General features: G+C 41.0%; 4 protein-coding genes across 5 annotated transcripts; 2 read left to right on the forward strand and 2 right to left on the reverse strand.

Moving 5' to 3' along the window:
* Positions 1-572: 572 nt before the first annotated feature.
* Positions 573-6,255, forward strand: LOC138627130 (aldo-keto reductase family 1 member B1-like). Its single transcript, XM_069709265.1, is given in 11 exon segments — positions 573-729; positions 1,708-1,841; positions 1,843-1,876; positions 2,028-2,144; positions 2,303-2,380; positions 2,828-2,950; positions 3,751-3,857; positions 4,311-4,392; positions 4,655-4,738; positions 4,859-4,941; positions 5,036-6,255. Coding segments are annotated over 11 exon segments (951 nt in total). The 5' UTR covers positions 573-663; the 3' UTR covers positions 5,079-6,255.
* Positions 6,256-6,335: 80 nt separating this feature from the next.
* On the reverse strand, positions 6,336-9,859 carry LOC138627131 (aldo-keto reductase family 1 member B1-like). Its single transcript, XM_069709266.1, has 10 exons — positions 9,686-9,859; positions 9,147-9,314; positions 8,597-8,713; positions 8,274-8,351; positions 8,004-8,126; positions 7,795-7,901; positions 7,590-7,671; positions 6,971-7,054; positions 6,629-6,711; positions 6,336-6,494 (listed from the first exon to the last, which is right to left on the reverse strand). Exons 1-10 carry the CDS (start codon positions 9,749-9,751, stop codon positions 6,452-6,454), a joined length of 951 nt encoding a protein of 316 aa, XP_069565367.1. The 5' UTR covers positions 9,752-9,859; the 3' UTR covers positions 6,336-6,451.
* Positions 9,860-12,518: 2,659 nt separating this feature from the next.
* LOC138627122 (dnaJ homolog subfamily B member 9-like) lies at positions 12,519-15,111 on the reverse strand. Its single transcript, XM_069709255.1, has 3 exons — positions 15,038-15,111; positions 14,459-14,701; positions 12,519-14,083 (listed from the first exon to the last, which is right to left on the reverse strand). Exons 2-3 carry the CDS (start codon positions 14,673-14,675, stop codon positions 13,596-13,598), a joined length of 705 nt encoding a protein of 234 aa, XP_069565356.1. The 5' UTR covers positions 14,676-14,701; positions 15,038-15,111; the 3' UTR covers positions 12,519-13,595.
* A 489-nt stretch (positions 15,112-15,600) lies between these two features.
* On the forward strand, positions 15,601-19,797 carry LOC138627128 (THAP domain-containing protein 5-like). Of its 2 annotated transcripts, none has more exons than XM_069709263.1 (3): positions 15,601-15,748; positions 16,134-16,320; positions 16,491-19,797. In XM_069709263.1, exons 1-3 carry the CDS (start codon positions 15,663-15,665, stop codon positions 17,193-17,195), a joined length of 978 nt encoding a protein of 325 aa, XP_069565364.1. In that variant the 5' UTR covers positions 15,601-15,662; the 3' UTR covers positions 17,196-19,797. The 2 variants fall into 2 exon arrangements, with proteins under 2 accessions (XP_069565364.1, XP_069565365.1); XM_069709264.1 differs by lacking the exon at positions 15,601-15,748 and adding an exon at positions 15,791-15,802.
* The last annotated feature ends 321 nt before the right edge of the window (positions 19,798-20,118 follow it).

Consider the following 20,118-nt stretch of genomic DNA (forward strand, 5'->3'; position numbering starts at 1 on the left):
TGAAGGCTTTGATGGTATATGCAGGATAGAGTGGAGGACATTGGAGGAGGCTGTATAATGTTTGGACAAAAAGATGCTGATATCAAAATAATTAACTTTTACCACCCCTGCAATAAGCTTTCATCAGACTAACTGGAGGAATTAGCTACAGCAAAATTGTTATATGAATATAGGAAAGCATAACGGAGGAAGGTGTAATTTCGAGAAGAACTCCTAGAACATATTATGCTTTGCTGTCCAAAATACTTAGCGAAGGGAACTGATACTGCACCTTGAAGAAGTATAGTTATCATTTGATTTTCTTCTTTACAAGATGTAAAAGATACCGTAAAATCTTAGGTAAACGTAACATTTCCAATTTGATGTTATTTAATTATTAGGTTTGTTCAATGTGTTGTTATATTCCCAATTCACACTCATCTCCAGATGGCGGCAGTAATGCACCATAATGCTCTTTGCCAACAGCAATTTAAATGCAGAAGAAGACGGTGGCTCGTCGAAGCACCAATCACAGGACGAGTAGGGCAGGAGGGCGGGTCTTCAGGGAATCGTGGTGCTTAAAAAGGAAAAAAAAAAAAAAATCCCATGTCCCCGCAGCCCTGCATTTGCTGTTGTCATTTGATTGCTTTAGACACATCCAGGCTCCGCTGATCCTCTGGAGAAATGGCAACATCGGTGAAACTCAACACCGGCGCCCAAATGCCCGTCGTGGGACTGGGGACGTGGAAGGTACGTTTTATTACCTTGTTGTTGTTGTTGTTGTTGTTTTTCTCGCGTAAAAAAAAAAAAAAGTTCAGCCAGCTGGACGGGTCGACTAAAAAAAAAAAAAAAGCATGACTGGAGACGTCAAAACGAACCTCCCATCCAAAAATATCTCCTGACATTTCAACATATAATTGTTACAATTTCCTTTTCTTTTTTTTTTCTTTTTTTTTGTTACGTTGGAAGAACTTGTTGCTTTACATGTTTGTGCCTGTACGACCCGCAACCTGTCAGGACTTGGTACGAACCTTTGGCAAATAACCCTTTCTGGAAACACGATCGTCATGTGCGAAGCTTTGGGTTGAACTCTGCGCAGAGCACGCCTCTCCTCCATTCACTTGCAATCCCACAAAGTCTTTCTTCTGCGCTGCTTCGTTACAGGAAACGATAGTTTGCTTTGATTTCCATCAGACGTCACTCAGCTTGGTCACACCGTTTTCCTCCGTTTGTTTACAATAGAGGCATTCAGGTTTTGTGCACTTAAACTCTTTTATTATCAGACTGGCTTGCCGTTTTCTAGTCTTTACCACGTGCATGTGATGTTTTAATGACTAGTCGTGCTTAAAGACACGCAGCAGTCCGGGTTGGGTTCGGGCCCAGGCCCAGGGTTACGTGACCCCCTCCTAACAACTCGGTAGTAAGGACCCAGAGGACACGTTACCTCAACAGTGAGAATATAACATGACTTGCTCTATTTAAGACAAACTAACCTAACATTGACCAATGGACACGATTTCAGATCTCGCTTCTCTGAAACTAAACTGAAACCCCTCTTTGATTTTAAGGACAGTGGCACAAAAGCAAGATGATGCCAAGTAATCGATTTTTAACAATTCACAGTTGGTATAAACACCAAAAATGGTGTGGCCACCGTTTGTCTGGAGGACTCGGAGTTGCTGCACAAGTATGCAAGTTTGTTATCGGCCAACCATCCGTGTCTGTTAGTCTCCTCCCGGTAAGGTCGCAGAAGCGGTGAAAGCGGCCATTGCAGCGGGTTACAGGCACATCGACGGGGCATTTGTCTACCAGAATGAGGCGGAGGTGGGCGAGGGTGTGATGGCCGCGCTCAAAGATGCCGTGGATCAAGAGAGAGGACCTTTTCATTGTCAGCAAGGTGAGTTATGGGCTCATAAGGCGCACATGCATGTTCTTCCTCCTCCTTCCGCAAAAAGACATTCAAATCGATGCCGTCCGTTTCCAACGTCCGTCTTCAATACTGGAATACTGATCGTGCTCGCTGACCTCTGTGCTCTTCCCTTTCATAGCTGTGGTGCACTTTTCACGAGAAGGCCACGGTGAGGCAAGCCTGTGAGAAGACGCTCGGTGATCTTAAACTGGACTACCTTGACCTCTATCTAATACACTGGCCCATGGGCTTCAAGGTGACAACACCGTTGTTGTGTCTGTGTGGCAAAACAGAACTGCGCCAGCTGCACTGCAGTTTTTGTAATGAAGTTTTCATGCAGGAGCGAGAGCTCAAATTTGCGGTGTAAATGTAGCGCAAGTCTGGAGGCCATTAATCCGTTTTGACGTGTGACAGGCTGGCACTGAACTTTTTCCCCTGGACAGCGATGGAGAGACGATCAATGACGGCACTCACTTCCTGGAGACATGGGAGGTAAGCTATTCAGACAATGTTCGAGTCAAACTGGTCAAGAACCCTTGTTTTGATCCTGTCAGGATGTGTGGAGGAGAACCTGATGATGGCAGAGGATTTCGGTTGCATAACAATGACGAACCATGAAACCACCAAAGCCCTCAAGAAGTTTGAGAGTCATGTGGAGAAGCCAGTTGTTCAGAGGCCTGCAGGAAAATGTAAAGTGCACTCAATTCCTCTATAGTGAGTGGCCTTTATAAGCTGGGTTCATAGAGAATGAAGCTTGAACGATGATGGTAGTAGACCAGAGATCACCTATGTTGTTGAATGAAAAATGAACTTGAGTTATGACTTCCCTGGGAGGCACAATTGGACTTGGTACGAAGACGTGAACAACAAGAAACGTCCTCCAAACCTAAACGTAGCCACCTGCAATCTAAATGTGTTTCTTTTGGTTTGCTTTCTCAGGGTTTGGAAGAGCTGGTCGACGCCGGCCTGGTCAAAGCTATCGGTGTCTCCAACTTCAACAGGGAGCAGATTGAAGCCATTCTCAACAAGCCAGGCCTCAAATACAAGCCTGCCAACAACCAGGTACGCTGGTCGACAAAAAATAATCATCTTGTCGTGACGTCACTGCTCAATACGCATTTGTGGAACATGCGACTTTTCTCCTGGTAACATATTAGAGCGATCTATTGTGTAGCTCAAATATGTAGTCGGTTCACATGTGACATGTTTGAGTCAAGCGGAGGGCAGCAGGGAAACCAATACGCTTTCAGTTTGTGCTTCTTAAAGGGCAAGAGGCCGTAATGTCATTATCTGTCTCTTCCTATCAGGGGTCTGAGAAATAAATGTATTGTTAATTCCTAATGGACCAGAGCAGTTTCCCCTTCAGGCAAGAACAATTGGCTCAGGTGACCTCACGGTTTTGTTCTTTTTCAGAAGCACTGTGCACCATCACTGTCCTGCTTGGTCTGGTTCTGTTTTATATTAGATTAAAGCACTATTCTTCTTCCTTTATCATACACGTAGAATACAGAACAGATGTAAAAAAAAAAAATAATAATAAATGATGCCAAATAAGTACAGTAGGCTCCTTAGGGTTAATGGAAACATACAAATAACTCTATTCTAAGCACAGGCTAGAATAGTGTTTTAACTGTAGTAGACACTTTTCAGATATGTCCTCAAACAAGACATCAAATGCTAAATTTAGTGAAAGTGAAGCTTTGTATGTATGCAACCTCATTATACAAAGAATCTTTGACCTTTTAAATGACTATAATGCATATCTCAAAGTGTGCTTTTTGCATTTTGCTTTTGCTTTTTTTTTTTGTTGCATTTCTTACATTTTCTGATGTTTCCCAACAATTATTTATTTGTTCCACCAGGTGGAGTGCCACCCATACCTGACCCAGGAGAAGCTGATTAACTACTGCCACTCTAAAGGCATCTCTGTGACAGCTTACAGCCCCCTGGGTTCCCCCGACAGACCGTGGTCAGTAGACACGGCAGTCACATTAACGTTACAGACCGGGCCAGATTTGGTTTGGTTGCCATTGAAGTCTTTTAAGTTCTGTTCTGCCGGTCATATCACTTTGGTTGTTTTCAGCTTGTTACTTTTTTGTTGTTGTTGTTCCTCTTTATTAGTGTTTATTTTGGTCTTTGTGGCATAAATTGTCACGGGAGTAACCCCGTGTAATAACCAGATTAATTTTATTCTTTGTCATCAAACCTCTATTCTTGGCTTTAAAAAGATCACGTGTACATCTGATGATAGCTATTTTTTTATTTTTTTTAGTTGCTGACCTCTGTACATGTTAAAACAAATTGTTTTAAAGTTGGCCCCCTTTTCTGAACTACTAGTAATTATTTTGTCCACTAATTTGACAACAATAACTTGACAGCAGATAACTGTGATGCTGGATAATGTGTTTTTTTTTATTTGCAGGGCCAAACCAGACGACCCCACACTTCTGGAGGATCCCAGGATTATAGCCATCGCCGAGAATCACAAGAAGAGTCCTGCTCAGGTACAGCAGTCGCTCGAGCGAGATAATAAATGAAACTGAACTGAAAGAATGTTTTCGAGAGTTGCTGTGCGCACACAGAATTCAATGCTTGTTTTTGAAGATCGATACGGATCATTTATTTTGACTCGTAGTTGAGGGTGTTAACATAGACGCAAGAGAGGAACGTATGATTGCGGTTGCCATTCGCTTGCCCCTTGCCGTTATTCCACTCATGACCCCTGATCACATTCACATGTTAATACCGGACCTCCTCCCCCGCCAGGTCTTGATCCGCTTCGGCGTCCAGAGAAACGTGATTGTGATCCCCAAGTCGATCACACCGCATCGCATTCAGGAGAATTTCGAGGTAATTAGCTGATCAGCTTGTTTTATTTTTGTTGTTGTTGTTGTTGGATTAGCTGTCAGTCCGCTTCACTTGTGGTGCCTTTTTGGTTGGCCGTTAAAACTACTGTTTCAATGTTTGCAGGTGTTTGACTTTGAATTGAACGAGGAGGAAGTTAAAACCATTTTAGGATTCAACAAGAACTGGAGAGTCTGCCCAATGCAGTGGTGAGACTCTCATTGTTTTTGTTGGAACATTTATGATTTTGTAGGTCAGGCAAACTTTTGTTACAATTTCTGTTTCTTTTTTCCCTCCCTGTAGGAGCACAAAGCACAAGGACTATCCCTTCAACGCCGAATTCTGAGAATACCGGTGCCGATTTGTTGCCAGTGGGTGCTCGAGTGTGCTTTGCTTCTCTACCTTTTATTCACCTTTTTAGATGAGTTTAGACCGTTAATGGGGTTTTGCATCAAATTTACATTTTCATGTGACATTTCTCAAGAGGAAAAAGGGCTTTTTGTTCCCCGTAAAGTTTTGCCCATCCTCAGATTTATTTACACCCCATTTGAGATTCTTAAATTGTTGAATGCTCCTTTACAACACTCCTTATTTAACTACAGTAACCCTGAACAGGTTTATTTATATAAATTGGACTAAGGCAGCAGTGCCTTGATATACATTTTAATTGCAAAGTTATATGCACTTACCTCAGTGAAGCACTTAAAGATGTTGGGTAGACTTGCCAGAGGATGAGTCACATGTGGCACTTTGAAGTCATGTGTCTTAACCATGTTACAAAATTGTTACTTTCACTTCTCATATTAGTTGTGTTTTTTTTTAAATATAAAGCATTAAAGGAAAATCCTGTGGGAGAAAGTATAAAACAGAAATGATGTCGCCTACATCACACACACAGCCTCTCTTAAATGTGGTTCGATTTGTATCCCCTCATTTAAAATAAATTCTTGTTAGGGACATGCATGTCAGGATTGATTACCACACTGTAGAGTGTTTGAAAGTAAAAATTATTATAGATATTTATTATATAACGGATTCTGTGTTGTGACGTGTATAAAGCAACTATGGCAAAGAGGGGTTGTTTATGTCCGGTATGGCAATAAATTAATTCCGCAAAAACTGAACGATCTCGGCTTTGAGTCGGCAGAAAGATGTCAAAAAGTCTGAGAAGGTAAAGTTGAACAAAAATATCGATACTGTGGCAGGTCAAATATCAGTTCACATACACCCAACTGTTCTATTGTCACAAACTATATGATTCTGTTTTTCTTTTATGGCAAATTATGTACATTAAAAGTGTTTCTCATCAGAAACATGAAGTACAGGACCAGCAAGTAACTAAATAACCCTCCCCAACTTTCTTAATTTTCTTGTTTCTGGGTATTTTTAAAAGACAAATGTTATATGTATCTTTGGTTGGTAAATTCTGTACTTAATGTGCTCGTGTTTATGAGGATAACGGGGTCATATTCCCAATCATATTTGCACTGATTATTTAGTCAAATACAACTTTGCAAGCTTGAGCCACCTTGTTTTTCACATTTTCAGTGAAATTCTACCGTTCTCTCTCCAAACAGGACATATGAAAGTTCCACAACAGAGAGTGGCTTAAAGTTTTTTAATTCTGCAGTCAGTTACTAGTTTAATAACACTAAGACGTTGAATAAAAAAAGCTCCACCGTTGATGCAAACTAGAAACAATGCAGCATGTCTGGCGAGTTAGTATTCTGTATTCAGGGGGAAGTCTTTGTGTTTTGAGGCCCTGGTTAAAAAAAAAAAAAAAAGAAAGAAAGATGAACAGGCATTGCTTGAGGTTAAGACTGTTTATCTGATGAAGATGATCTAATTTCTTTATATCTTGGGTTTTTCCCTTTGTGTCCCTTCATCTTTACTCACCATGACATTGAGAATCCTCTCATGTTCTTGTTCAAGCTCAGGATGGTCTTCATGTCTTCTTCACTCAGCTCAAAGTCAAACAGCTGAATGAGAAAGAACAATTAATAGCCAGAGACAAACTCCAGAAGCAGCCTAATTGAAACCCAGCAAGTATCATTAGTAAACAAATTCTGCTAGTGCTGTAATGGAAGATAAAAAAAAATATATATATATATATATATTTGCCAAATGCTAGATCCTAAATACAACTAACAAAACAGATGTCATGAAAGTGTGTTGGCTATTCACGCATCTGAACTGAGATCTGAATATATTAGATTAGTTCAACAGACTTTTTAATACCTGGAAATTTTCCTTGATACGATGGGGTGTTGCCGACTTGGCAGTGACAATCACATTCCTCTGGACGTGGAACCTGATGAGAACCTTGTGGGGAACGGGTTCATTAGTCCAAAGCAGTATGTCAATCCTGAACATCACTGCCTCACCACACAATACCGCACTGTTTAATTTCACATGACTAGAGGTTGTTTTGTTTTTTTAACAAGCCTTGTAATCCACCATGTGACTGCTTGACTCTGTTTTCTTTGACCTTTGTCATTTAACTTCTGAAATGCAGCATTGCATAGTTTCAGACAAAATAATAGCACATGTTTTGGGGAGGTTTCCTGTTATGCGAGCGTGCACCCGCTGACCAAGGGCCGTTACTACAATACAACATCTGTTTGTTCCCCAATTCCTGTGGTACACTCGTGCTGCTGCAATCTATGAGGCCTCTTTTGTAAAATCTTTAAATTGCAAACAGTATATACAGATTATGCTTCCTTAGCTATGAAAATAAAAAGTTCTTTGTCATTTTGTAAACTTAGCTTTGCGTAACATAAATCCAAATTCATTCATCGCTTTATATCAAGAAAAACAACAGCTAAAAAAAAGTTGTAGATGTTTGCTTTCCTTCTACCTGTGCCGGAGTCTTGTTGTACTTTGTGGCGATGGTCTGAATCTGAGGTTCCTCCAGCAGAGAGGGTTCGTCAGACGAAGCCCTTTTCAAAATAAAAGCCAAGAAGACTGAGTGACGGGTAATATTCTTGACAAGTAAACACAACCAACACTTTTTTTTTTTTGCGAGTCCTGTGTGTAATGGTTTGTGCTGTCCGTCCTCTCACCAGGGCCTGTCGGGAGAGCCCAGCGGGCCGTAAGCTGTCACCGAGATGCCCTTTGAGTGGCAGTAGTTGATGAGCTTCTCTTGGGTCAGGTACGGGTGGCACTCGATCTAAAGAAACGCCCAAATGATGTACATTTAATGTTCTTATTGTGCTTTTTTTTTTTTTTAACAGTACATTATGCTCCATTTACTGAAAGTCTTGTTGTCCACCTGGTTGTTGGCAGGCTTGTACTTGAGGCCGGGCTTGTTGAGTAAGGCTTCCATCTGGTCTTTGTTGAAGTTGGAGACGCCGATAGCTTTGACCAACCCGGCGTCCACCAGCTTTTCCATAGCCTTTTAGACAAAGTACACATTGGTGTTCATAAAGCTCCTTGTTTTGCACAATTTTGTAATCTAGCACAATATTTCATTTGATTTACATGCTAGCAAGTCAGTCGGTTTATCAGAGTGTCAGTGAGCGCAATGAGTCCTTTGAATTACCTCCCAAGTGTCCAAGAAGTCGCTGCCATCGGGAATCACCTGGCCGTGCTCGTCTGTAGGAAATATGTTATCCCCTGGCTGTAGTAGCAAAAACAGGCATGTCAAATTCAGAGTATGAAGGAGGACAGAATCATTTGTATCTGATAATAATGCTTATTAAATCATCATATAGGTATAGGTAGGGATTGTAGGACAAGTACAGTTTGCTTAGACAAGTAAAAAAAAAAATGGCCAAATGTTCAGCTTGACCACCTTCTTTTCTTTAGTTTTTGACACAGGGTGATGGTTTTCTACAGGAGTGTGCAGCACAGATGCGTACAGACCTCGATCCCCATGGGGAAATGCATGAGGTAAAGATCCAGGAAATCCAGTTTCAGATCACTGAGAGTCTTCTCACATGCTCCCCTCACCAGAGATGGAAGGTGGAAGGTGCACCATAACTAGGGGAAAGCAAACCTGGGCTTTTACCAAAGGTAATGTCTGTGTGATTTCAGGGTGTAGTGTTTATGTGGATGTCGTAGAGCTCTACATGCTGTTGGCACAATATCTCCGCAGTCAAACAAGCCACATATTTCCCCCAATGTAAAAAAAAAAAAAAAAAAAAAAGTAATTTGCATGATAAACAATGAAGGAATGTGGATGCAAACTGGAAGAATAGCACGACTAACATGTTTCATGTGCTTTCGCAGACAAGACTGCCTTGTTAGCTCACTGACAAAGAATACAAAAAACAAAAGAACCAGTATCTCCAAAGGTAGCAGCTGCCTTGGAACCAATCTGAGTCAAATTGAGGAAAGTAAAAAATGAACTCCTCGACATGTCTATGTTTGTAATTCTCTGTCCTAACAGACATTTGTGAGTTCATTGATTTACCTTACTGACAATGAATAGATCCTCCCGCTTTACCACTCCTTGGTCAATCATTGCGCGAATTCCCACCCCAACTTCTTTTTCATTCTGGTACACATAAGCACCATCGATGTGCCTGTAGCCAGAACTTATAGCCACCTTCACAGCCTCTGTGACCTTCCCATCGTCTGCCTGCAGAGGGGGCGCACAGCAAACGTGTATGAGTCAATACAGCCAGTAAAATATGTGCCAATCCTCCTGAATGGAAAGTACACCTCTTGACTTGCACTCTGATCGGAGGGTGACGTGCAGTGAAATATAAATAATGACTGCCTTGGAGCGGTTCACGTTGAGCTAAGTCAGTGTAATAATCCACTTGTACAATAATTGCACTTCTTAAATAACGTGTCCAATTTAGTGGACATTTATTACGTGCAAAAAAGAAACTACAATACAGATTAAGTGAAAACCAACGAAACACTGAGGGGTAATGAGAACTGAAACATTAGGTGAGAGGCAGTCCAAAACAGATCTGCTGTAAGCATACAAATATTCAACCTTACCCTCCATGTTCCCAGACCCACGATGGGCATCTTAGCTCCACTGTTGAGTGTAACTGCAGGTATCATCTTGTTGATCTTCTGTTGATTTTCTCGGCCTGGCGGGATCAGTCAACAAGCGTCTGTTTCGCATGCAGATCTGCACTCCTCTCCCCCGCCCACCGGCCGGAGGGGCCGGCAGCTTCTGGTGTAACAGTCAGTGAAATAGGCGGGGTCACTGGGCAGAAAGAAAAATGTGTGCGTGTGTGGGTTTGATTAGTGACATAAGAGAGGCACTGGCGGGGGCAGGACCCCGGTCAGCACAACATGGTGTGATCACGCACATAATTTGGACAATATGGCACGAAATGTCGGCTGATTGTAAAATAATGCCTTCATCCATTCCGAGCAGCATCTGAGGACTCGTTCTCCTGCTTTTTTTATTTACACAAGCCTGAAGAGATTACCATGCTCCGTATTTATTTCAGTTTTAAACCTGGATATGTCATGATTAAAACACCTTTGCTCGATATTATTATCCCAACATTACTTGATTTCCATTGACCGACAGCCGCTTGCAATTGATGCCAGCTGCCATTAGTCACAGCAAGTGTTAAATAATGTTGTGTAGTTGGAATTGATTTCATCTCACTTTACCTCACTCCAGTTTTGCTCATTTTTAGGACATAAATATGTCCATGTTTTTTTTTGTTATCAAAAAAGTAAAACAACAGTTGCCTTTTATGTTGTTCTTCCTCTACTTACTGTGTACAGTTAGCTTTGATGTCCAACAGTAAACAGTGGTGGAGGACGTTTTCAAGTCCTTTACTAAGTTTAAGTATCGATACAGCAATGTAAAAATACACCATTAAAAGTTAAACAGCAAAACGTAGTTAAAGTAAAAGTACTGTTCCCTCTAACTGATATGTTATTATATGACATTATTCGATTATTAACAATGACACATCCGTTTGTAGACAGCATGCTACTGTTGTAGCTGCTGCAAGTGGAGCTAGTTTGAACTGTTTTATATCCACGGACAGCAGATAAATCATAGGAATTGCCAGTTGATTATAGGGAGGGAAAAGATTAAAAGACAAAGTTCTGATCAAACCTCTTTTCAGTTTTTTGACTTTTTCTCCAGTCTTTTAAAAAAAAGTTTGCGGAGATATTAGATGAATGAAACCAGAGAATAGAGGGAAATGTCACTGTTTGGAGGAGCTGTTAACAACTCGTAGACATCTAAAACATGACCTCAACTATACACTTCAGTATAGTACTTCAAAATTATAAATATTAAGTGAATAAATTCACTTTTGTTACTTTGCACCACTGCTTCTATGAACAAATAGCTGACTCCTCATGCAAGAGTTTTGAAAAGGTATTGATGTGTAGAAACATGCGCTGGTCTGACATGTCAAGTCCAGGTTAAGAACTGATGAGTCGTTGCACGAGTTGACAGAAAGAGTTACCGGTTACCACAGGCCATCTTGGATTATGGGAGTCGATTGGCCACAGTAATGGTTAATTAGTTTGATATTAAGTGTGAAGGGGGTTTTGATAAAGCCTCCTGTATAAAGCACCACGTTGATAAGAATGGACTCCTGCATCTGTGGTTTCCCTGCGTGGCGCTATGTCAAGCTCACCTGATACAGAGAATACCGATGATGAATCAGGGTTAAAAAATCAGGAAGAGATTCAAGTAGTTAATGTTCAATCATATGAAATACTGAAAACCTCCAGTTTCATTTGAAGTGTAAAAGTACACACAGTACACATCAATGAAGCTGTGATTCTGTGGCTTGTTCCAACAAAGTAAGGATACAAACAAACCAATAGCCTGCCAATCTACGTGGTCATGTAACTTGTCAGCTGGAGAGGTTAAAAGGATCGGTATACCACTGGGTCTCTTTTATTTTTGATCAATTTTGGGTTAGAGCTCATGGGCAATCAGCCAGATTGCTTTAATTCCAACAGATTCCTCCCCTCCGCCATGCGCTTTTCCTTCTGACAACCGAGTTGCCAATGATTGGTTGCAGCTCATAAAAGTAAATACCAAACATAGATGCAGCAATATGGTTGAACTCTTGTTTCATTTCTACTTTTATTATTGATGTAGCGGTGGCGGTGCTAATGAAGAGGGGCCCGCCTACTGCTGGCAGTGGTGACTTTTAACACATTCATGTCTATATCCTGATTAGGTTCAGATTAAAGCACAGTTTTAGCACTATAATTCATTTTTACATTGAAATTTAGAGCAGCAGAGCAAGTTCACGTTTTTATTTATTTGTGAGTGCGTTTGCCCTTCCGTGAAATGCCTTCTGTTGAATACACTTTTATCAGGTCACATTTATTCTCTAATTCACCTGATCACGTTTAAAAAAAACAACAAGGAAACTTCTCTTTTATGTTCAATTTCCCACCAGAAGATGATCTCTTTGTCACGGGAAAGCTCATCATAGACAATTTTCAAACTTTTTGATTGTTTTAAATTGGTTTCATCTCCATCACCTGCCATTCCCGCTCAGGCGGTTTCTGACTGTATCCTCAACTAACCCCGTCTTCAGATTATTCATTTTGTTGTACAAAAAAGGTTTGAACAGTAACTCGCTGCGAGAAGTCATTAAAATATTGGATACCGAAAAGTTCGCGAGACGAAGCCTGACCAAATTAGCACACAAGAACCATGCTGGTAACTTACTTTATGCTAAAAAAAAAAAAAAAATTGCTTCGGGAGCAAATTAAATGGAATTATTTGTATTGAGATTAGAATACACTGTAAACGATAAATCTTTTTTTTTTAGAATTAAGACCAATCAATTTCTCACCATTCCCCTAATCCAATACAAAACAGACATTTACTCTTATAACGTTTTATTCATTCTCAAAATATTATGCAACCACTCAACAGTCAGAGCACTCTCAGCTGACGCACACACACACACACACACACACGCAGGTGCGCAAAGTGCAGACAATGATACACACTACTGTCTATGGAAGATAGGCAACATGAAGAGCAAAGGTTATAAATATTGCACGTTATGATCAGTTTTGGAAACTTTTTCAGACCATTCAGCTTCACCGGCAGAGGAGCCCGGCGTTTGTTTTTTGTAACCATCAAAGCAGATGAGTGACTACGCAAACTGTTGCCTGCGGTTTCGTTGACCAGTATTTGCCACGGGACTGATGTTCATTTCCTACCCTGACCGAGTGAAGGTAGATGCAGCTCTGTAGGAAGAAAACTAAAACGAGGTAACAGTTGATAATGGTCAATCTGCGCGCACACTCCAGAGTGTGAAGCATCCGCGCATGCTGCAAAATTTCATGCATGTGCTATAAATCCGAATTTGTGAGTATTACATGTTTTTTTGTTTTTTTTACACACGTAATTAAATCTTTAACCAAATAATGAAAATTCAAGAAACAAGTTTTGTGCGAAACTAGATTACCTGGATTAAAATGAGAACAAGGTTCATGTTGTAGAAAGCACAATGACAGTATGGCCAAAGAATGAATGATGTCACAAGTGCACCGTCTAATATTTCTTACTACCGCATAGCTTTCAAATGAAAAAAAAAAAATGTATCTTTTAATCTTAGGCCATACCTGAGTCTTACAGATCGTACCATCATAAAAAAAAAAAAAATTTAACACAAGTAAACATACTGAACCTGAAAAGCTACATAATGGGGAGGTATCTGAACGACCTGTTATCGAGCAATAGTGTGTACGAGTTATTGCTTGGAAGCAGCCGTTTATCAGGCCAACTTGGATATTTGTTCGTAGAGGAAATTACATACAGAAACTTACAAAAGCCACACGAAAACATCCTCTGCTCCACCAAGTGATAAATTAGGATTCAATTTCAAAACAACAACCGAAAACCCAGCAGTGTCCCGAGTTGCTGCCCACCGACGTTCTCCCCGTTTTATCAGGAGCAGTCAGTGAAGGTGGTCACCATGTTCCCCCTGCGCTGGGTCACTGTCCTGCAGTGCTGCTTGCCCGCGCCCTGAAATCGTCCGTCAGTCCTGGAGCCGTGCGCGTTAAAGGAGAACATCTTCTCCAAGTCCTCGAACATGTCATCGAAGAGTCCTCCGCCGAAGCCCCCCTGCTGAAAGCGCCTCCTCTGCCCGTTCACGGCCTCCCGGTGAGCCTGGAAGTGGCTGTCGAAGTGTCTCTTTTGGTGGGCTTGATTGTGGGAGTGGGAGTGAAAGTGGTGTTGATGTCGCTGCTGTTGACCAAAGTGGTCAAAGTCTTTGAAAATGTCATCAAAGTTGAAGGACTGGTAGTGCTGCTTGAAGTTATAGTCGCCTCCTCCTCCTCCTCCTCCTCGTGGCCTGTGGCCCTGCCCTGATGTCGAGTGGTGGCCAAACTGGTCGTACTCTCGCCTCCTCTTATCGTCCGATAACGTCTCGTACGCTGGAAGAGACAAATACACTTCACATAAATGTGTGCTTCAGCTTTCTGCTGCACTTTTCGCTGCGGAAAAGAAGGCGTGTCAGCAAATGTGTTCTTAATAGCATTCAGCTGTTCCCATGATATACACCAATCAATCAATCAATCAATCAATCAGCAGAACTGAGACACATCTGTCAGGGAAGAGCTAAAACATCCTTCTTTTTAAAGACCAACATTAAAAAAACAAAAAACAAACCTGTGATCTTATCAATGGCTTCCCTTAATATACCCGTGCTGTGACTATAATCTATAGGGGGGGAAAACACATCTGCCTGCTCTTCTACTTGGTGAATTGAGCAAGTAAACAGAAGTATTTCCCCGTATTGGCTCACTTACCCTCAGCTATTTCTCTGAACTTGGCCTCAGCGTCCGGACCCTTGTTTCGGTCGGGATGGTACTTCAGGGCGAGCTTGTGGAAGGCCTTCTTGATCTGCCGCTCGGGGGCGTCCCGGGGCACCCCCAGGATGTCGTAGTAGTCCCTCTTGGCGAGGATGAACTCCGCGATGAGCAGGACATGCACCGCCAGCACCAACACCGACTGCGCCGCGGCCATCGTGCCGGTTTATTCACCCTTTTCAGCTGTGAAAAGAGCGCGGGGTTTGTTTTTTTTTTGGTTTGTTTTTGGACGACGTTTTACACACTCGAGAAACACGGAGAGGACTTTACCAACTCGTTTCGAGATTTAGGTAAACAACTACAAGACGTCACGTAGTGCCCGCGCCCTGCTAGTTTCAACCCAGAGAGCGACTCCCAAAAAAAAAAAAAAAATGACAACGCGCTGTTTTTTTTGTTTTACTGGAATAAAGGTGAAACTGAAACCGGCTCTGCCTTTGAAAAGATCGTTCTGTTGTGGTTAAACAAACAAAACAAGCACGATAAAATAACCTCCATGCGCCCTGAAAAAGCGGGATTTACCTGGAGACGAGGTGACAAACAGCCCGGGGATACCTCCGTCCGACGCCACAACCTCCAGCTGACGCGAAACGAAAGCTAACTGTTGTCGACGAGCTGCATTCCTGAGCAGTAATAACACGACTCGCAACGCGATTGGTTCATTTCTTAACGCGGTGACTCCGATTGCTGTGATTGGTGGAAACCGTGCGCACGTGGAGCTTCCAAAAGAACAAAGATGGAGCGAAATGGAAATGTGATCCTACTTCCGTCTTCGCTTTGCCTTAGCTTGTTGGCTGAGGGCGAGAGACCTAAACGTCAATGTTTTGTTACGTGTGTAATAATTTGAATGTTTTTTTATTTTTTTTATTTGTATAAAAGAGTTGAATGGTTTAGGAGGGCATTCTGTATTGCCTCGTCGCAGTTTTGCAACCATTCGTGATTGTGAATGGGGATGTTAACCATCTTTAAAAAAAAAAAATTAAAAAAATGAAACAAACGTCATCTCCGGTACGAGGGGCTACGAACCGGAAGTGTTCGCGTACAAGCTGTTTTCTGTTTTCAAAAAAAAGAACTGTGACCATAAACGTGTCTCTACCAGGCGATTTTTTTTTTAATTTAATTTTTTTTATGTAGTTTTACTGCAGATATGCCGCGGTACTGCGCCGTGAAAGTTTGCAGAAACCGCGGGGGGACTGCCTCAAGACAAGACAACAAGAGAATCAGCTTCTACCCGTATGTTTCCTCTTTTTTTGTCAGCTTTATGTGACTGTTTATGTTAAGAAGCAGGTGCTACTTTTTTTTTCTGCTATCTTTAACATCATTAGTCGAAGATGATGGTTGTTATTAAAGACAGGAAGAAGACAGGAGACTGAAACGATAGATAGATAGATAGATAGATAGATAGATAGATAGATAGATAGATAGATAGATAGATAGATAGATAGATAGATAGATAGATAGATCAGTTATAGTTATACATAAAACAAAAAGAGCAATAAGAACTAGAGGTGCAAATTAATAAATCAGTATGTACCGATGATAGTACAACAGTGTTTTAAGCGTTTCTGATTTTTTTTTAATTTTTTTTAACAGTTCTTCTTTGTCTTCTCCTGTAAAGGTTTCCCTTGCAAGACAAGCCCAGGCTTCAGAGATGGGTGGACAACATGAAGCGGGAGGAGTGGACCCCGAGTCGACATCAATATCTGTGCAGCGAACATTTTACAGAGGACTGCTTCGACATTCGATGGGGCATCCGATACCTGAAGAATACAGCCATCCCTACCGTTTTTCCTTCCCTTGAAGATGTATGTATCGGAACAAAATTGTCTTGCTATTCATCTAGACATTTTCTGTAAATGAAAAAAAATATTTACTTTTGTACCCTTTTTTTTTTTGTTGCCGTTCCAGAATTGTGCAAAATTGTGTTAATGTTTTAAGATCTACTTTAATGTGCACCTTTCTCCTTTTACCTCAGGATGGTGAGAAAAAAGTGGCCACTGTTAAAAGAAGTCCAACGGCCAAACCCAGCACATCAGACACCGACACTGAACCCAAAGGTTATGACTTTCCTCTTGGTAAGAGGCCACTCATTTTGAGCAGAACATGCAAATTGATCCAGTCAAGAACAACAAACAGTGATGTTGCGGAACACACAGAGATGATCTTCGAACTACCTCTGGCGTCGGACACTGGGTTCTCTTGGCATTCAAATCTCTCTGGGATGCAGACTGCTGCTTGTGAACCCCATCTTAAAGAGCAGTCTGACTCCACCGTGACTGTGCTGTGCTGCGAGCCACTTGGTCCTTTCTCCAACGGAGAGGCAAATGTGGACGTGGCTGCCCTCCAAGCAGCCCTGGGCCAGGCTTTTAGCTTTGTTCCCGTGGAAACGGTTAAGGACCAACCCGAAGGCTGTTTTTTGGAGGACATGGGACCCAGTGATGGAGAGCACATTTCTATTTACGAGCACTCGTACTGCAGACCGGGCACTGACAAAGACCAGCTTTGGAGTAAGATTTTAAATTTGCATGCGAAGATCCTGGAACTGGATCGCAGGGAGGAAAGCACCGTGGCTAAAATCCGAGCTCTGGAGAACGAGATAGCCCTCCTGAAGAGGGATGGTGTGGTTTTTAAAGAGAAGCAGAAGGTATTAGAAGATTATATATCATCCGTGTTGCTCTGATTTTGCACCCTGTGGCTGTGCATGTATTTTAATTGTTACCATTGTGTCACTTTAGCAGATACGTTGCACATTCTCCTTACGTACCTTACATAAAGCACAGCAGCACAAATTGCGCCCGATTTTATGGTATGCAAAATTACACTCATATTTCCACAGGACAGATGGATATGTAATTAGCATTTTATGTCCACATGGTGGCACTGTGTGACCTCTGTGATATTTCAAAGGTTCAGTGGGGGCATTTTCAGTGGCTTGTTGCTAGGCATCAGTGATATACAGTACTGTGCACTTTTACATGCTGCATCTGAACCCACACAAAGTCATAAAGAATTATCTTCAGTGACAAATAGAAAAAAATGACTCCTGCAATAGATGGTGTTGCCCGTATAGAGTGCTGGTCAAATCAGGATTACATGAAGAGACAATGAAGACCGAAATCCACAGAAGAACTGCGACAAGTCCTCCAAGATGCTTGGAGCAACCTTCGTGCTAAGAACCTTGAAAAACTGCACAAGTGTACCTGGTGAACTGGTGTTGTTTCAAAGGGTGGCCAAACTAAATATTTATTCATTCATTCATTGCCATCGCTGAAGAGGTTATGTCTATAACTGTCCAATTGCAACGTAACTTAGTGGAATGGTTTAGCACAGACACAGGAAAAAAAAACTATGACATTTTTGTGGCTGATTCACAAATTGTTTTTCACTTTAAATAACATTGCCTTACAGGGCATTAGGCCTACTAAACACCATCTTTAAATCCTCTGGGATACACATGCACTTGCTCAAATTTAACATATCAAGCAGTCTTTATGGAGAACAGTGGTTTCATAGACAAAAGGCCATTTAGAAGCGTTTCTTGATATCAAGTAGTTATTTCCAAAACTATTCTAATATTTTTGGAAATATATTCAAACATATATTGTGGTTGCAGTTGCAGATCTGCATAAAATAATATAATATCTTCAAGTGCCCTTCCATTTCTTTTGTTTGTTTATTAAATAAATTCCAACTAAGTGCAGTAAATACAAGCTATTATTTAAAACGTGTGCACAGTACTGTATATCCAAGATATTCTGCTCTATTGTGTGATCAATGCTTAACTTGTAAATGGTTATTCTACTGTTTTTATTATGCAGTACTTTAACCGTGTCATATTTTATTATCTACTCTGTCGGCAGTTGCCTTTGTTAGAGTTATTTGGTCCACTATATGATGTCATGTGTTATGATGTCACTGTTATTTGGGTCCTCATATTTTCTTTATTTACCTTTTGAGTAGCATTCAAGGTACTTAAATGTCTCGTTGTGGCTAACAAGTGGAAGTGTAAGGGCCCCGCCCTGCTGCTGTTGTTCATCAAAATGAGTCTAAATGATGACTTTTTATTGGAGTATCGCGACTCATTAATGAAACATGTTTAATAATTTGATATACAACTGGCAAAATTTGTCCCCTTTTAACTCGAGTATTAATTTGATTGGAGAAGCTGCTTTACAAAATTTTTAACGACACAGACTTTAGTTCGGGGGAATCTTATTTGATTTCTGCACTGTGCTTGAGTGTCAGTGCCACGCTGTCATTCTCAACAGCCTCCTGCGAGTCCAAAATGTTGCGCGCTGCTCAAATAAATCCCTGATGGCTTTTCTTTGCAGCAGAATTAATGGTCTTGTAACTGTATTGTTTTTAAGCATTTTCATCCCAGGGTGCTTGTTGGTAATTGTTTTATGCCCCACAATTAGATGAGCATGAACTGGCTGCAGGATTTCTCTCCCACCTCTCCACCCTTGGGTCCTGAATTAGTTATCATAGTATTTTAGTCACAAGATACCTAATCTTATTTGAAGCAGCTTTCCAGAATAAAATTGGCCAAAGGCCGTCTGGTCACAGAACGGAACAGTGTGGATTGTCACTGTACTCCAACCTTTTTTATTATTAACCCGCACCTGTGATAAAAAAAAAAAAAAAAAAAAGGTTGAACGACCTGTCGGCACCAGGAGGAACATCCAAACCAGCACCTTCGTGTTTGTGACAAAAGAGAAAACATATCCGCTGTGGTGTTTTATTGAGCATCGCTTATTGTTTTGCATGTTTGATTAAACTAAAAAGGAAGTGTATATTCATGGTGTTTCTTGGATCTGCAGTGATATTTAATTTGATACACCTCTGTTTACTACATCACCTGTATGGGAGAGAAGCCAAATGGGTTTTTTGAATTAAATACAAAATGCTAGATTGTACATATGACAAGGATTTGTGGAGCGTAATTTCAAATGACTCCAGGCTGCTGCATTAGATGAAAAGGCTGCAGAATTACGTATTTCCACATCTGAGAATGAGTCTGGGCTTTGCTGCACTGGCATGGATTAAAAGAAGGGATTCTCGAAAATACTATTGAAATAAAATTGTTGTAATCTTGTTGCGTCTCGGAGGGAAAACGCATCATCACAACTGTGCATTCGGGAACTAATGCAACGAGATTTCTCCGAAAAAAAACAAATGAGTGAAAGTCTTGATTTGAAAGTAAAGTGGAATACTATCAATCATGTGCAACGTCAATGAAGTTACAAAGTAATTCATAGCCAGTAAAATGGAAATGAACCAAAGAATAGCAACATAAGAGAAAAAGGTTAGATAGATAAATCAGTTTTTTAAATGCATTTGCAAAAATTAAAACCAAATCTTGCTGTGCTCAAAGGAGCTTTACATATCTGTAACAAATGCCGTTTCCCCTGTCTCTCATTAGTGTGGCAAACAGCAAATTATCATGTATTTATTATGTTGAATACCAGGACCAATATTTTTCATTGTTTACTTACAAGCAGCAAAAAGCTCATGCATGCAGCTGCCAACATCATAACCGAAAGAAATTTGTACATCAAAGTCAGAAGTGGATGATGGACAGCCAGATGTTCTGTTTCTCTGTA

This window comes from Brachyistius frenatus, unplaced genomic scaffold (assembly GCF_029030835.1).
Source record: "Brachyistius frenatus isolate BFR_SWC_R1_liver_20210118 unplaced genomic scaffold, ASM2903083v1 Contig_81, whole genome shotgun sequence".
Classification (NCBI taxonomy): Eukaryota; Metazoa; Chordata; class Actinopteri; family Embiotocidae; genus Brachyistius; species Brachyistius frenatus.

Coding starts and splice junctions, on each gene's coding strand:
- LOC138627131 (XM_069709266.1), bottom strand. CDS start 9,751: ATGATACCTGCAGTTACACTCAACAGTGGAGCTAAGATGCCCATCGTG. Junction 8,714..9,146: donor ATCTATTCATTGTCAGTAAG/GTAAATCAATGA, acceptor GCTTTCCCCTAG/TTATGGTGCACCTTCCACCT. Junction 8,352..8,596: donor ATTTCCCCATGGGGATCGAG/GTCTGTACGCAT, acceptor TTGCTACTACAG/CCAGGGGATAACATATTTCC.
- LOC138627122 (XM_069709255.1), bottom strand. CDS start 14,675: ATGGCCGCGGCGCAGTCGGTGTTGGTGCTGGCGGTGCATGTCCTGCTC. Junction 14,084..14,458: donor GTTCAGAGAAATAGCTGAGG/GTAAGTGAGCCA, acceptor TGTCTCTTCCAG/CGTACGAGACGTTATCGGAC.
- LOC138627128 (XM_069709263.1), top strand. CDS start 15,663: ATGCCGCGGTACTGCGCCGTGAAAGTTTGCAGAAACCGCGGGGGGACT. Junction 15,749..16,133: donor AAGAGAATCAGCTTCTACCC/GTATGTTTCCTC, acceptor TCTCCTGTAAAG/GTTTCCCTTGCAAGACAAGC. Junction 16,321..16,490: donor TTTTTCCTTCCCTTGAAGAT/GTATGTATCGGA, acceptor CTTTTACCTCAG/GATGGTGAGAAAAAAGTGGC.